Source organism: Lotus japonicus, chromosome 1, assembly GCF_012489685.1.
Source record: "Lotus japonicus ecotype B-129 chromosome 1, LjGifu_v1.2".
Classification (NCBI taxonomy): Eukaryota; Viridiplantae; Streptophyta; class Magnoliopsida; order Fabales; family Fabaceae; genus Lotus; species Lotus japonicus.
Window position 1 is genome coordinate 98,353,161 of NC_080041.1, and position 14,768 is coordinate 98,367,928.

Consider the following 14,768-nt stretch of genomic DNA (forward strand, 5'->3'; position numbering starts at 1 on the left):
ATGGCTACGGCGCATTCCATATATCACGTAGATACGGGTAAAGATTTCAAACATGAGAATGCTTGGCGGTTGGTGAAAGATGAACCAAAGTGGAATGGAACATTTATGACAACCAGTTCAACGAGACAGAAGAAGTCAGGAGATGGGGCGTATGCAACATCGTCTGACCCGAGTGCATCAATTGAGGGTGACGAATATGAGGCCACACAACTAGCAACCCGCCCAAAGGGAAAGAAGAATATCAAAAGGATAGCCAAAGTAGGAGACACTGCTTCAAGTGAGCCGTTATATGTTCTTAATTCTGATATGGTAGCCATCGGGAATGCTAAAATAGACTTACCGGCGAGTTTCAAGGAGCTGAAGACCCAAGAACTAGAGATGAAGAAGGAAAAAACCAAAATTAAAAAGGAAAAAACCCAAATTATGAAGGCGAAGTTGCTTAAGGAATACAGGGATATCCTTATGCAGGACACATCTAACATGAACGAGGTGCAGTTAGCAGCGCATCAACGCCTATGTCAATACGCCATGAATGAACTAGGAATGTCTTAGTTCTTGATGTGTTTCTTAATGTGTACCAATGTTGTGATTTTAGCATTTTTACTTATGTGTACCGCATTAGTGTTGTAATTTTAGCATTTCTACTTATGTGTACTTCATCAGTGTTGTAATTTTAGCATTTCTAATTATGTGCACTGCATCAATGTTGTAATTTCAATATTCGAGTTTTTCTTACTGTGTACTTCATCAATGTTGTAATTTCAAGAAAATAGACGTTGGGGAATATAGCCGTTGGGGAATATATCCGTCGGAGAATATAGTCGTTGAGTAATATAGCCGTTGGAGAATATAGCCGTTGGAGAATATAGCCGTTGGAGAATATAGTCGTTAGAGAATATAGCCGTTGGAGAATATAGCCTTGTTGTTTCTCTTATTTATACATGTCATATTTCACTCATCTCAACATTCCAAAGTTCTTTTGTTCTTTCATATCGTCTTCCTCCTATAAAATTACACCGATAGTTTCTCATTGTGTCATAGAATGGATCCAAACAATATGGTCGAATGGGACATTTACGACGTTGTCATTGACGAACTTATCAATGACACGACTATAGAAGATATGATGCAGGAGGAGATGGAGTTTTATCAACAACATGCGAACACTGTTAGGCCCAAGCGAACAAGAAAAGTGATAGAGAGATATCGTGAAGCTGGGCACGAGCGGTTGTGGATGGACTACTTCTCTGAAAATCCTGTATACCCGGAGGAGCTTTTCCGGCGAAGGTTTCGAATGCGAAAGGATGTGTTCCTCAGAGTTGTAGACGCCGTTGGGTCTCATAACCCGTATTTTTTACAGTCTGTTGATGCAGTTGGAAGACAAAGTTTGACACCGCTACAAAAGTGCACTGCCGCTATTCGTATGTTGGCGTACGGATCACCTGCTGACAGTGTTGACGAGTACGTTCGAATTGGTGAAAGTACTGCAATTGAGTGCCTGAATTTTGTAGAAGGTGTGTGTGCAGTATTCGGTGAAACATATTTGAGGCGCCCGAACCATGAAGACATTACCCGCCTACTTCAATGGGGGAGTCTCGTGGATTTTCAGGTATGTTGGGTTCTATTGATTGTATGCATTGGGAATGGAAAAATTGTCCAGTTGCGTGGAAAGGTCAATACACTCGAGGTGATCATGGAAAGCCCACAATCATGCTTGAAGCAGTGGCATCTCAAGACTTGTGGATTTGGCATGCATTTTTTGGCATTGCAGGTTCTAACAATGACATTAATGTGCTAAACCAATCTCCTGTGTTTAATGATGTTTTGAGTGGAAATGCTCCCATGGTGAACTTTAGCGTGAATGGAACAATGTATCACATGGGATACTATCTAGCAGACGGCATCTATCCCCTGTGGTCTACATTTGTGAAGACCATCTCAATGCCACAAGGAGAAAAAAGGCAAAAGTTTGCCAAAAGACAAGAAGCAGCAAGAAAGGACGTTGAACGTGCATTCGACATTCTCCAATCTCGGTTTGCAATAGTTCGTGGTCCATCACGCTTTTGGCATCCGAATGACATGAAGTCAATAATGTATGCTTGCATCATATTGCATAACATGATTGTTGAAGATGAGCGCAACACGTACCAAGGTAATTTTGTTTATGAACAGGTCAATAATGACATATTGGATGCTGAAGTATTAAGTGGTCCTATTCCCGCTTTTAGAAATATCTTGGAAAGAAGAGCACATCAAATTGAAAGGTCAATCCATCACCAACTTCAAGCAGACTTGGTGGAGCATATTTGGCAGCTTCCCGAAAACGAGAATAATGAAAATTAATCTTCATGTGTTATTATGTATTTCATTTAAAATGTATTGTTCTTTATTTTTCATTGTCATGTATTTTATTTCGTCTTTATTTCTATCATTCAATAAAATTGTTTTTGCTATAAAAAACACAATGTACTTTTTTATTTTATTTTAAGTTAATATGTCGATATTTAAATTTAGTTGTTTTAAATATTAAGTAAATTTAAATTAAATTCGTATAAATATTAATTAAATTATTTTTTAATTGATTTAGTATTAAATTTTAAATCTAAATTGTGTGAAAATAAATATTATTAATTTATGTTGTATGGTGGGACACGGGTGAGACCCTTCAAATAGTAATTTAAGAAACCATGGGTTGGAGCAAAATCTGGTCCAGTTCCTTAGGAGTTTCTTAAGTCTGATGTGGCAGTACGGGCCCACAGAAATAGTGCAGAATAGTGCTGAATAGTGTGTTAAGAAACCAGATAATGTAATGTGGCTCATATATTAAATATTACATATTACATTTCTAATAAAAGTATCCGTTTATTAATTTATTAATTTTTTTAAGCATTACCTTTTGGCTTTTGGGAATTCTAATAAAATTTGCCAAAATAATTAGACAACACAATCTCACTGTGTTTGAGAGATATACCTTTTATGTGGCTCTGATCTCATGTCGGCATAATTGAGCAATGTTCGGGTGCACTCAGTCACTCTTGCTTCTCCTTATACCCTCTTCGGATCCACCGTCAATGAATCACAACCCTCTGTTTTCTGATCTTTAATAAAAAGATCAACTCACAACAACAACCACCTTAAAATTATTACTCAACTTTAAAAGGTCTTACTTATCACTCAAACTCAAACTATATTTTTTCTTTGTTTTTCTAAAGAAGAAGTTCACCTTAAAATTAAAAAAAAAAAACTACTACTTATCAAAAATTATACTTTTTTCTTATCATTATCAATGTTTAATCAACCTCACTTTTATTCTAAAACAAATTCTTAGCTTTGAAAACATGGGTGAATTTATTTCCTCTGCCAATTTAGGAAAATAAACACGAATAATTATATCTTCACACCTCATTTTTAAGGTGTTGAGAGGTGGAGGGAGAGAGATAGAAGAAAGGAGAGAGGAAGTAAATATGTGATATGTGATTTCACTTATTTGATTGATAAAAAAAAGATAAATAGAAAGAAAATGAAAGTGGAAAAGAAGTGGAGAGGTGCGTATATATCATAACTCAATAAACATTTATCATATAAGTGATCGTTGATAAGTTTATTTGCAAATATAATTAAAATAAATTGAAAAAATTTTACACACATCCATATGTAAATATTTCTTTATAATCCGAATTAAAAAATTATTAAAATAAACTCAAAATGTTTTCAAATGCCAATGGCTCTTATATGTTAATGTAGTCCATATATGTTAATGTAAAACTCTTTCAAAAATCCATCTTAATAAAGGGATAATTAGGACATTAGACATTATCACCCAATAGTTGTTGAACATTCAATGGGATTTAACCTGTTTGATGGGTACGACTTAGAAAGCATTTTACATATCACATTTTTAGGTTTTGAGTTTGGTCTAACTTTACCTTAAAAAGTCAGATTTTAAGGTAGGGTTGACTCAAATTTTAATATAGTATTTGAACATATCCTAGATAAGTTTATCGGAGGCCTTATATATGAGTTGTCGACATATGTTTATTCCTGTAATTTTTACACTCCCGGTATTTAGTTTTGAGCGTGATAGAGTATCTTAAGGTCTCACATTGATTAAAGATGTAAACAATAGATGTTTATTTTTTTGCTACATCGAAAAACTAACAATAGGTGTTTATAAAAAGTAGAACAACTCATAAAACCAAGATAATTTTGAGGTAGAGTTGAATCTAATACTACTTATAAAATTTACCAATTCAAACAAGAGTTTAATTTTGATACACCGTCGGTGCATCAAACTTTTTCTCTTCAAACAAAAGGAATGATTAGGTAAAATCACCCATTCTATTTGAGTTCATAGTTTGGATCATCATCCGATTAGTTAACACTAAGGCACCCCATTCACAAGAGTTTAGTTGTGTTTATTTTATAGGATAAAAACGTATGTATATGTTCGAGAGAATTTATGTAAATAGTTTATTGTCTTCTTATAAACTGTTTTAAGCTTAGAACATGTTAGGTGGCTCGAAAAACAAAAAACTAATCAATGACGATCTAGGGTAATTCATAGTCCGTGGGTCAATATTAGTCTCGCTCTAAGTTGTGACCCTCATCACTAAGTTTTTTATTAAATCGGAAAGATAAATTACACTTTTTAGGGATTGATCCCTGAATCATCCCCTCCTCAACCCATATATTACCCTCTTCTTACCACTTGCGCTATCATTCAGGGACCACTCCCCCTCTAATCTAAATAAATAAAGGATTAGTTTTCAGAAATTCACAAATAACACATATTTGAATCCCAACTCTTGCGAATAGAAAAAACTTCTTGATCAGCCCCCTACCGCTTAGTGCGCTAACCGTGGGGCGAAAGATTAATCTCACGGCTGTCGGATGTGGGATACCTTGATCAAGATAAAAAAAAAAAAAAAAAAACACAGATTCTAATGAACGATGATGTCGATGACCATAATCAACGGTTCCAAATCTTGCATGTCCCCCTACAGCTAGCACCATAGAAACCAATCACTTCGCAACGGGTCCACCATATATAACTTTAACGTTTCCTCTGTTTCTCTTTCACTCTGCTTCTGTGTTCTGTTTTTCTCTCTCTCTCTGAATTGAGCATTCGAAGCTAGCATCAATGGCTGAGCTACAAAAGAAGGCGGAATCTGACACCACTCCGGCTCCAGTTGCTGCTGTGCCACCACCATCAAACGACGCCGTAGCCAAGAAAGCTCCGGAGGTGGCGGCAGATGATTCCAAAGCTCTTGTTGTTGTACCTGAGAGTGAGTTTTCTTTGCTATTCACTCAATTTCACGTTATCTTATTTTCTTTAACTGCTTCTCTTATGCTTCTTTGTCTATGACTGTTTTCCGGTGGAAAAATTCATGGGTTTTCATCAAAATCTGATTTTGATTATCCAGTGTGAAGTGAGTTGGTGTGAGTGTGAACCTTGTTGTTACTTTCTGCAATACTTGCAAAGGTCTTGATTCTCTTCTTTGATAGCTGTTTAAGGATGGATTGAATTTTTTGAATGAAAGGTTGTCATTTTTCAATTTCTTTCAGAGATTCAATTTCAACTCTTGGCTTATTTCCTTCATTTCTAAGGTCTATTTATGATCATATATAGCTCTCATAAGTGATGTTGTATTCTTATTCACATTTCTTTCAATTATTTGATCAATCCCATTTTTTAGACATCTGTAAGTTTGGTTCAAGTTTTTCTAATCAATTCTTAGTAGCTTCTTTCATAATCAATTCTTAGTAGCTTCTTCCATAATCAATTCTGCTTCCTTAGTCTTTTTTCATGATGGGTGTCTACTACCTAAAGTGGGTGACTATTAAGCATTCCTTATCAGATCTGTATGCTGTGTATGATTTACTTTCTTGATGGGGTCAATAGTTAGGTATCCACCATTCACTTATTTCTATATATGATCTGTTTTTTTGGCTTGCAAAAGTTGCTTCTGTTATTTAATGCTTACTTTGGCAACATGAATGTATATGTAGCTATACTTTGGGTGTCAAACTAACTGTATTCATGCTCCTTTATTATAATAAGTAATTCATTTCCACCTATAGGTCTACTTAGGCTTATCCCCTTAGCAATTTCGCTCATCAAAATATATTGTTATACAACCATCAAATGTGTAGATCAATTGGCATGTGATTGTTTAGCTTAAGTAGAGATTTCAGGTTCGACCCCTGTGAATGTAGCTACATCAAATCCTCGGTTGTGAGAACTTTTCCGCCTATAATGGTCCTACACGACTCAAACATAATTGTTTCTATGGTTGATACCTGGTTTAAACAAACAAAAAAATGTTCTACATATCAATGATGAGTCTCTTTCATGTCTCAATAATTGATTGATTTTCTTAGGCTCTCCATGTGATTGTAAGAAATTATTTTTTGTTCCATGGTGTGAGGAAAGTTGTTTGTTGTTCCACTCTGGCAAAACGATGCTTTAATTTGTATGCAAAGTTAGTCTGAACTGTTTTTGGAGTTATATCCAGCTGTGTTTAATTTATTGCATATAATAAGAAAGTGGGCATCATGATTAAAATCCAATAATGAAGGAAAGACTGCATTATTGGCATCTTTACACTTTACTTATTTTCAAATGTTTTCTTTTTGAATGTATTCTTTCATTCTTATTTCATTGCCTTTGACAATTATGGTACTCCTTTATTAAGTAAAGGTCCTGTTATAAATCAAGTGGCATCAACTTCTACTAATTAAGTTGGTGTTAAACTGATATCCATACTTTTCCTTTTGATTTAGTTGGTTTCTTCATATCATTTGTTTGGTTTACTAATTTTATTTTTTTTATTGGACTACAGAGACACCAGTTCCTGAAAACAAACCAAGCTCAAAAGGATCCCTCGATAGGGGTTAGTGTTGACTGTTACTTTTATATTTCTCTTACATTTAACCTAATATGTTATGCATTAGTATCTGGAGCTCTTAGAGCATGTTTGGTTCCCCGTTGGAGAACCTCAGAATCAATTTTGATGGAGTAAAATCAATCTTTGATGACAAATATAGATGTTTTTGTAAGTCATTTTAGAGAATTGATTTCAGTCTTAAAATCAATTTTGCTAGAAGCTAGAGAGAGTAACTTCTACATTGAACATACTGAGATTTTACAATATTACCCTACAAAAGTCAAAAACCACATTTATTTTCGTAATGTATCTGAACATAATATGCTATGCATTAGTATCTGGAGCTCTTAGAGCATGTTTGATTCCCCTTTGGAGAACCTTCAAATCAATTCTGATAGAGTAAAATCAATTTTGGATAACAAATATATATTTGTGAGTCATTTTGGAGAATTAATTTCAGTCCTAAAATCAATTCTGCTAGAAGCAAGAGAGGGTAACTTCTGTGTTGAACATAATCAATTTTGAGATTTCACAATATTACCTTACAAAAGCCACATCTTTTTCCGTAATGTATCCAAACATAAATTACTTCATTTTCTACTCATTTTTTACTATAATCAATTTTGCCAAAATCAATTCTGAAAACGCCAATCCAAATACACACTCTTAGATTCACCGCTATCATGTAAGTACACATAACAAATATATACAAGGATTTCTAGCCGGCAAATTTCTGTCTCTTCCTTAGTAACATAAATATGTGCCAATACTAATACTGTTTTGTAATCTCTTTATAAATGCCATATCTAGAGATTCTGGTTTACAATCACTTTTTCTACACATAGCATATGTCTCTCTATAAGCAATGATTGACTTGTGTAAATCTGTGGTTTGCAGATGTTGCTCTGGCAGAATTAGAGAAAGAGAAAAGACTGTCTTATGTGAAGGCATGGGAAGAAAGTGAAAAAAGCAAAACAGAGAACAAGTAAGACTACCCAATTGTGATGCTGTAAATGCTTAATGCTTAGAATATGGAAGAAGTTATGTTACTACAAATTTCCAATGTTTTTTGGAAGTAGTGTTTTTGATTCATCTCTAAATCTTAGAAATTAATTGATTGGTTAACAGAGCTCAAAAGAATCTCTCTGATGTTGTTGCATGGGAAAACAGTAAGAAGGCAGCTCTTGAAGCTCAACTGAGAAAAATTGAGGTAATGCATAGCCTGTTATTCAGCTATTTAATTATTAACATGATGAAAATACTTTTCTAATATACATGCTACAATCTACATAATAACATTACATATTTTGGATCAGGAGGAAAAGTAGTCTATCTGTTTGAAATATCAAACAATGTGGTAAATTCAAAATGCTAAAGTTTATCTCATGATGAACAATAGATTTCATGATATAAATTTTCTTATTGAAATTTCACATCACATGATTTAATCATGTGAAAATTTTGTTACTCTTTTTTGATAAATAGTCGTCCATTTTGTTAGTGTGTCCCACCTTTTTTAGGCATAAGTGTCAATACAAGGATCATGTAAATGCTGAAATTTCACCTAACAAATCATAATAAATGAAATTTTGTATCTATCTCTCATTATAAAATATTCATAAATTTTGTTACAGCTCTACTTATTTAATGTGAAAATTTACCAACTGCTTTGTTTTTTTTTTCATTCATTGCCTAGTTCTTGCAAGACATTTGGAACTTCTAGTTTTTATCCAACTATTTTACTTTCCTTAAATGATATCAAACATCTGTTATGCTAAATGGAAATTTTCCTTAACAAAGAATGATGCTTACATTAATGAAGTAAGAAACTTCATGCATCCAGGGTACCAATACTACTTAGTGCATATTTATAAAACTTATACAATTGATTCTCAAGTCAGAAACAATTCAAGGGAGAAGTTTATGTGAATAGCTTCTGACTTTCAAAATTGATCCTGATAATTCTTCCATATAGACAAATGGTACAGACAAAGTTGAGGGACCTTTTTTTTTTCTTTTCATTCAAAAGATAAGCATGTGCTATGAATTAGTGGAAGAACAAATATTATTGTCATGTGCACTGTGAATGAAGAAGATTCAAATGAACATGCAAGAACTGTTAGCATGCAACTTTTAACAACCCCTTGTTTATACAGGAACGATTGGAGAAAAAGAAAGCAGAATATGGTGAAAAAATGAAGAACAAGATAGCCTTAGTTCACAAGGAAGCAGAGGAGAGGAGAGCCATGATTGAAGCCAAGCGTGGTGAAGATCTTCTCAAGGCAGAGGAATTGGCTGCAAAGTTCCGTGCAACTGGAACCACTCCAAAGAAGCCAGTATTGGGATGCTTTTGAAATTTTTTGAACTTGTGTTTGATGTCCAAATCAAATAAATTTGTAATTGCAAATTTTGTATGTATTTTCCTGTTGTTTTGTTCTCACTATTGTTTGTGTGCAGAAAAAGAAGAAAACAAAATAGTCCCCAGAAAAACAAATTTTTTTAAATGCTTTATGTAAATCTATCTTTCATTTGGATGTGTGTATGTGTTCTATGGTTGTTTTTCATATCAAAATTACTCAAATTATTGTCAAGTAAATTGTGTTCTATGGTTGTTTTTTGTTTTTCACATTTACTATTTGTAATAAAACTGAAGTTAACAAGAACAAAATCCTCAATCTCACAACTAATAAATAACCACTATGTTCAACCATTCACAAACTCATATAAGAAAATGTTCGGATACGCAGTAGAATATTTTAGAGAAGGTAAAATCACGGTGGAAAGAAGTAAAAACTACTAAGGATAGTTGCTTCTGTCCACCATCATTTTAGCTCACCGTGATTTTCCAAGTATATAAAAAACATTCACTAATTCTAACAATTCTTCAACACTACAAAAACATCAAACCAAAAGCTAAAAACACACAACTTTAAGCAGACACACTAAAGGGCACGGTTTCAAATTGTAGTCTGCAATCCCAAATGCAGGTAGCGTAAACGGATTTTAGAGTCACCGCATTGGCATTAGGACTGCAATTGATGTCGCATTAACCAACATTTGTCTACAATTCCACGATGTAGCAGCAACCACGACTGCGACCGCAGTTTCAATCCCTGCTAGAGGGGACAAACAAAAGAGTTTCCTTCTAAGAAGCTCATGTCATTGTAGATAGGAAAATCTAGTAAGAGCTGCAAAGCAGTGTCTGATGAGTCCTCCAAGTCATTAGAGCATGATGAATCAGACCCATGATGCTGAACCACATCTTCTTCAGCACACAACAACTCTTGTTTCACAGCATTGTTTGAGGATCCAAATGGGTCAGCAGCATTAGTAGTAACAGCAGAAACTGAGTCACATTTGTTGGAAGATGATCCTGCAGAAAGAGGACTCAAGCAGAAGCTGTTAATGTTCTTGTTTTGATTATGATCTGGCTTGTGAAAGTTGCGAAATGAATCTCCAATTTCAGAGTTCCACATGCGGAGGAAGTGGTCACAGTGGTGAGTTGTTTTGGTGGTGTTGAGGCTTGAAAGCCTTGCCTCTGCTTCAAGCCTTGCACCTTCCCATTGAGCCATGTGGCGTGTGGAAATGGAAGATGATGCAGAAGGTGCATGGTTGGGCTGGTGGGTTTTTGGGTCAAGACCCAGGGCTTTGAGACGTTTCTTCAAGTGGGTGTTCCAAAAGTTTTTTATTTCATTGTCAGTTCTTCCTGGTAGCTGAGAGGCAATTGCAGCCCACCTGAGAACATTGTGAAATTTGTCTACTCAAAATAAAAATTATAACATATATAATGTTGAACATTGAAGTACAAGTAATAAGAGAAAGAGTTAACCAAAGACAGTATTAGTGTCAAAACCCACAAACGCATTACCTTAAAATTTTGGGTGAAGATTTAATGCCGGATCACTATCCGATCTTATCTTGTAAGTTCACTGTAGCATATAACAAAAGAGTTTTTTTTTTTTTTTTTCCAAATAGAAGTATCATTCACGAGAGACAATTATGTTCGAGTCAAAACATTCACATTCTATTAGACTAGCCTCTTAGTGAAATTCTTTATATAAACAGGACTCGAACCGAGACTTTGTTTAAGGGTAATCAAACATGTAACCCTTGTTGCTATTAAAGCTTATTGGAGCTTACCTACTAAAAAAATACTAAATAATAAACTCTAATAAGTTTTTTTATTGGCATCCAAACGGGCTATAATGCACCTTATCTTGATTTTATTACAAAGTAGTCTAAAATCAAAACAGCAAAGTAAGATATTTTTATGGGACCAAAAAAGCTTAATAAGAACATATAAATATATATTCATCATTTGTTGCGTATTGTTTCTGTATGCACATGTAGGGGAATGTAAACATCATGGATTTGTGATAAGACAAAAATGGATACTTCTCTACCTAAAGAAAAGGTATGGTAGAAAACAAAAACTCATGCTAGATGCACAGTAAAATATCATGTGAGCTAAAATCATGATAGATAGAAGTAACTTCTCTTATCTTTTACTTCTGTCCATTATGATTATGATTTTAGCGTTTTCGTATATCCAAACATCATGCACTCAAATGCTGAGTTTGTTTACCTATTTCCTAGGATGCCATGAAGCTGAATGACTAGTTTTTCTTCCTCAGGAGTAAATGGACCACGTTTAATGTCAGGTCTCAGATAGTTTGTCCACCGAAGCCGGCAACTCTTACCACAACGAAGAAGACCTGAAAAGGAAAAAAAAAAACAGTCTCATAATCTCAGGAACATGATGAAGGTCTTATGTATCAGGTTGAAAAACAGAAAAAATAATCAAATATTTTCTTTTGTTTGTTTGACAAATAACATTGTTAGAAGGAAATTAAAGAACAAAATTTTGCTAAGTGTGCAAAATTGAGGAGTCACAGCATGACTGGTGGCTAGCTTATCTGCAGTTGAAATCTACAATCAATAAAAATTGAAGCTAAAATTTTGGTTATATACAGACAGAATAAAACAGAAAAAAAATGGTCAACAACATGATATAATTATTCTCCAAGCACTGCATTAAATTTGTCTGGTACTTCAAATTACATTCCTTTCATATTATTCCTGCCTTTTAACTTTTAAGAACATGAATAAAGAAGAGTAGGAGACAAAGAAGTTAAGAGTGATAGCATCAAATAACTTGTTTAAGGGTTTTAAATATTACCATGAATTTAACTATTTAAGTAGAGCCAAAGATAAAAACTTTCTTATTCTTCAACCCCAGCATTCTGTTCTAAACTTCTAATAGATCAGTAGTGGTTAAAATATGCCACCATTATTGAGACACACAAAAATCATCCAAGTCACTTAGAAACAAGGAATAAAGCCAATTTCAAAAAGAGGTTAGAGAGTTTTATGTAACATATTTATTGTAACTCTTATTCATATTTGTAAACTCGTTTGAAAACCATAATAAAAAGTAAAATCATGGTGGACAGAAGTAAAAATTAAGAGAACTTGCTTTTGCTTTTGTTTACTATGATTTTAACTTCACTGTAATTTTTTAATGAATTTGCAAGCTGAATCAACTTATTTTCCCCTACAGTTATTTTGGCACCTAAAATCTACTCACATAAGCTTTATCTCAGAATTGATTCCGTCTTTAGAATCAATTCTTCAGAGGCTATATGCAAAAGAGATAGGCAAAGGATAAAACCTGTCATCTTGGGGAGAGAACGCCAGCTTCCATGACCACCATTCTTCTTGATATAATTAGTAAGAACTTCATCCTCTTCAGCTGTCCATGGTCCTTTCTTCAAACCCTTCTTGTCACAACATGGTGTCCTTCCCATTATTCTTTCTCAAATTTTCACCAGCACTCACCGCAATATCACATTAACAAAGTAAAGGGAACAAGAAAAAAATGCAGAATTCCCATTATTAAATGAAGTTCGCACCTTCAGATAATTCCTCTCTATGTTTCCAACACTAAAGAAACACCTCATAAAGCACTATGATGAAGACTCAAAGCAATGAATGAGAGTATAAAAAGAGAAGCACATGGATGTTAAAAAAGGTGGATGTTTATGCGAGATTAAAAAGTCGATCTATTGTCTTAAAATGATGTCTCATTTTCTATCACATAAATGAAATTGTCACGTCAAATAAAAACCATCAAAAGGTTATAAATGTTATATCCATGCATTTTAATACATTTTTTTAACTACTTGTGACATAATTTCACAAGTTGAGGCAGAAAATGAAACATCATTTGGAGACAAATATTCTTGATGCCTTTATCTATCTGAAGGGATTTGAGGTGGCATTGTTATTGGACAGGGGCTTTGCAATTGCAAGCAGTATCAGCGAGTTTCAAGCTGGTTTGTGCAATGAATGCATGTGCTGTGTAGCATTGAGAAGTTGCATCATCATTGAGACAAAAAAATAATTGCACAAACCGTGAAAGAGAGTTTAATAATGGTGGGGTGTAGATTTTGCTTTGGTTTTCATTTTGCACATAAGTAGTCAAGATGATAGTGATTGCATTAATGGCAGAGACAGAGTTGAGAAAAATGGAAGTTATTAATGGAGGATTCTGTTCCAGAAAAGTCAGTGTAGGATCAAAAACCAACACGGACAGTTAAAGGAGGAGGACGTGAACATTTAATGGATCGGAAGGTGCAATTAATGGCATTCACAGGATACGAACACACCAGGAAATGAAATACTTCCTCCGGTCCTATTTATAAGCAATAAAAAAAAATTCACATAGTTTAAAAATGTAGTTAAATTAGATAAAATGCATTAAATTTGTCTTGAATCAAAATAAACTTTCAAAATTACTCTTTGTTATTAGTGTTGGAAAGTGGGAAAAAGAGAGAATAATTAATGAGACACATTTTACAAGTTAGAATTAATAAGGGCATCATTGGAAAAAATTAATTAATATAGCTCAAGCTTTCATTTATTTCTTATAAAAATGACCAAAGTTTTTCTTCTCTTTCATGCTTATAAATAGGACCGGAGGGAGTACCACTAAACTAGTATTTGGTCTTTTTTTTACGGTCGAACCCAATTTCATTAATCATAAAATGAAGGGAACCATCTAACAAAATTGAACCTAGACCGAGAGGACCCTCAACAAACCATACATAATCACAAGATGATAAAGCAAACTTAGACATGAAATTAGCGGCCTTGTTACAATGGCGTTTAACATGAACAAGAGAAAATTCACCAAGGCCACGTGCGAGCGCATTCAACAATCCTCCAGAACTTTGGTTTTACTTTTAGGGTTTGTCTACAATGTACAACTTTTTTGTTGTGTAAAGTTATATAAGGGGAATCTGACCTGCTATAGTGGGTTTCTTGATGTTTTTTTCCTCTGAAAACTAAAAATTTCAAATAGTATTTTTTGAAAATTTTTTTTATATCAACTTTTAGCCCACATTCATCAAGCCTCTTGATCTCATCTTCAACATGATTTTATTACCACCATGATTCTTTGTCCACGACGTCATCTTCTTCACAGACGTCACTTCCTCCTCCGTTGTGAAAAAATTATGGAAAACATTTATGTTCCTCGATGTAATGAGCTTTCTTGACGTGCAATTTTGGGGATAATTCAGTATGTGATTTCCTTCAAAGGAATTTGTTGGATGTTGGTCATGTGTGTCCGATATGTAATGTCGAGCATGCATTTTTCTTTTGGGTGGAAGCTCAAGCGATTTAGTTTGCTTCATTGTTAAGTTCACGGTTTGATGTCAAGGTGCCCAATCTATTGCTGTCAATGTCATGATGCAGGATTTTTTGCAGGTGGTTGAATTAGGTAATATTATTCCCCAAAGTACTGACTTTTCGTGTTAAAGAGGTGGGATTACATGTGGATAGGGCAAAATCCACTCTTAACCTTATTGCAATGTCTAA

General features: G+C 34.2%; 4 protein-coding genes across 4 annotated transcripts; 3 read left to right on the top strand and 1 right to left on the bottom strand.

Moving 5' to 3' along the window:
- LOC130714398 (uncharacterized) lies at positions 1-552 on the top strand. The gene has a single exon (XM_057564302.1). It carries the CDS (start codon positions 1-3, stop codon positions 550-552), a length of 552 nt encoding a protein of 183 aa, XP_057420285.1.
- Positions 553-1,042: 490 nt separating this feature from the next.
- On the top strand, positions 1,043-4,094 carry LOC130714408 (uncharacterized). The gene is made up of 3 exons (XM_057564310.1): positions 1,043-1,514; positions 1,772-2,093; positions 4,070-4,094. Exons 1-3 carry the CDS (start codon positions 1,043-1,045, stop codon positions 4,092-4,094), a joined length of 819 nt encoding a protein of 272 aa, XP_057420293.1.
- Positions 4,095-5,066: 972 nt separating this feature from the next.
- Positions 5,067-9,421, top strand: LOC130728239 (remorin-like). The gene is made up of 5 exons (XM_057579626.1): positions 5,067-5,285; positions 6,843-6,893; positions 7,785-7,872; positions 8,016-8,097; positions 9,044-9,421. Exons 1-5 carry the CDS (start codon positions 5,141-5,143, stop codon positions 9,239-9,241), a joined length of 564 nt encoding a protein of 187 aa, XP_057435609.1. The 5' UTR covers positions 5,067-5,140; the 3' UTR covers positions 9,242-9,421.
- Positions 9,422-9,514: 93 nt separating this feature from the next.
- Positions 9,515-12,973, bottom strand: LOC130728238 (transcription factor MYB17-like). The gene is made up of 3 exons (XM_057579625.1): positions 12,559-12,973; positions 11,473-11,602; positions 9,515-10,622 (listed from the first exon to the last, which is right to left on the bottom strand). The coding sequence occupies exons 1-3, from the start codon at positions 12,692-12,694 to the stop codon at positions 10,004-10,006; spliced, it is 885 nt and encodes a 294-aa protein (XP_057435608.1). The 5' UTR covers positions 12,695-12,973; the 3' UTR covers positions 9,515-10,003.
- Positions 12,974-14,768: the final 1,795 nt, after the last annotated feature.

Excerpts from the sequence above, each read along its gene's own strand:
- LOC130714398 (XM_057564302.1), top strand. The coding sequence starts at position 1 with ATGGCTACGGCGCATTCCATATATCACGTAGATACGGGTAAAGATTTC.
- LOC130714408 (XM_057564310.1), top strand. The coding sequence starts at position 1,043 with ATGGATCCAAACAATATGGTCGAATGGGACATTTACGACGTTGTCATT. Across the intron at positions 1,515-1,771 it reads GTGCCTGAATTTTGTAGAAG|GTTCTAACAATGACATTAAT; the intron begins GTGTGTGTGCAG and ends TTGGCATTGCAG. Across the intron at positions 2,094-4,069 it reads AATGACATGAAGTCAATAAT|TTTTGAGCGTGATAGAGTAT; the intron begins GTATGCTTGCAT and ends CCCGGTATTTAG.
- LOC130728239 (XM_057579626.1), top strand. The coding sequence starts at position 5,141 with ATGGCTGAGCTACAAAAGAAGGCGGAATCTGACACCACTCCGGCTCCA. Across the intron at positions 6,894-7,784 it reads AAAAGGATCCCTCGATAGGG|ATGTTGCTCTGGCAGAATTA; the intron begins GTTAGTGTTGAC and ends TGTGGTTTGCAG. Across the intron at positions 7,873-8,015 it reads AAAAGCAAAACAGAGAACAA|AGCTCAAAAGAATCTCTCTG; the intron begins GTAAGACTACCC and ends ATTGGTTAACAG.
- LOC130728238 (XM_057579625.1), bottom strand. The coding sequence starts at position 12,694 with ATGGGAAGGACACCATGTTGTGACAAGAAGGGTTTGAAGAAAGGACCA. Across the intron at positions 11,603-12,558 it reads TTCTCTCCCCAAGATGACAG|GTCTTCTTCGTTGTGGTAAG; the intron begins GTTTTATCCTTT and ends TTTCCTTTTCAG. Across the intron at positions 10,623-11,472 it reads CATGGCATCCTAGGAAATAG|GTGGGCTGCAATTGCCTCTC; the intron begins GTAAACAAACTC and ends CAATGTTCTCAG.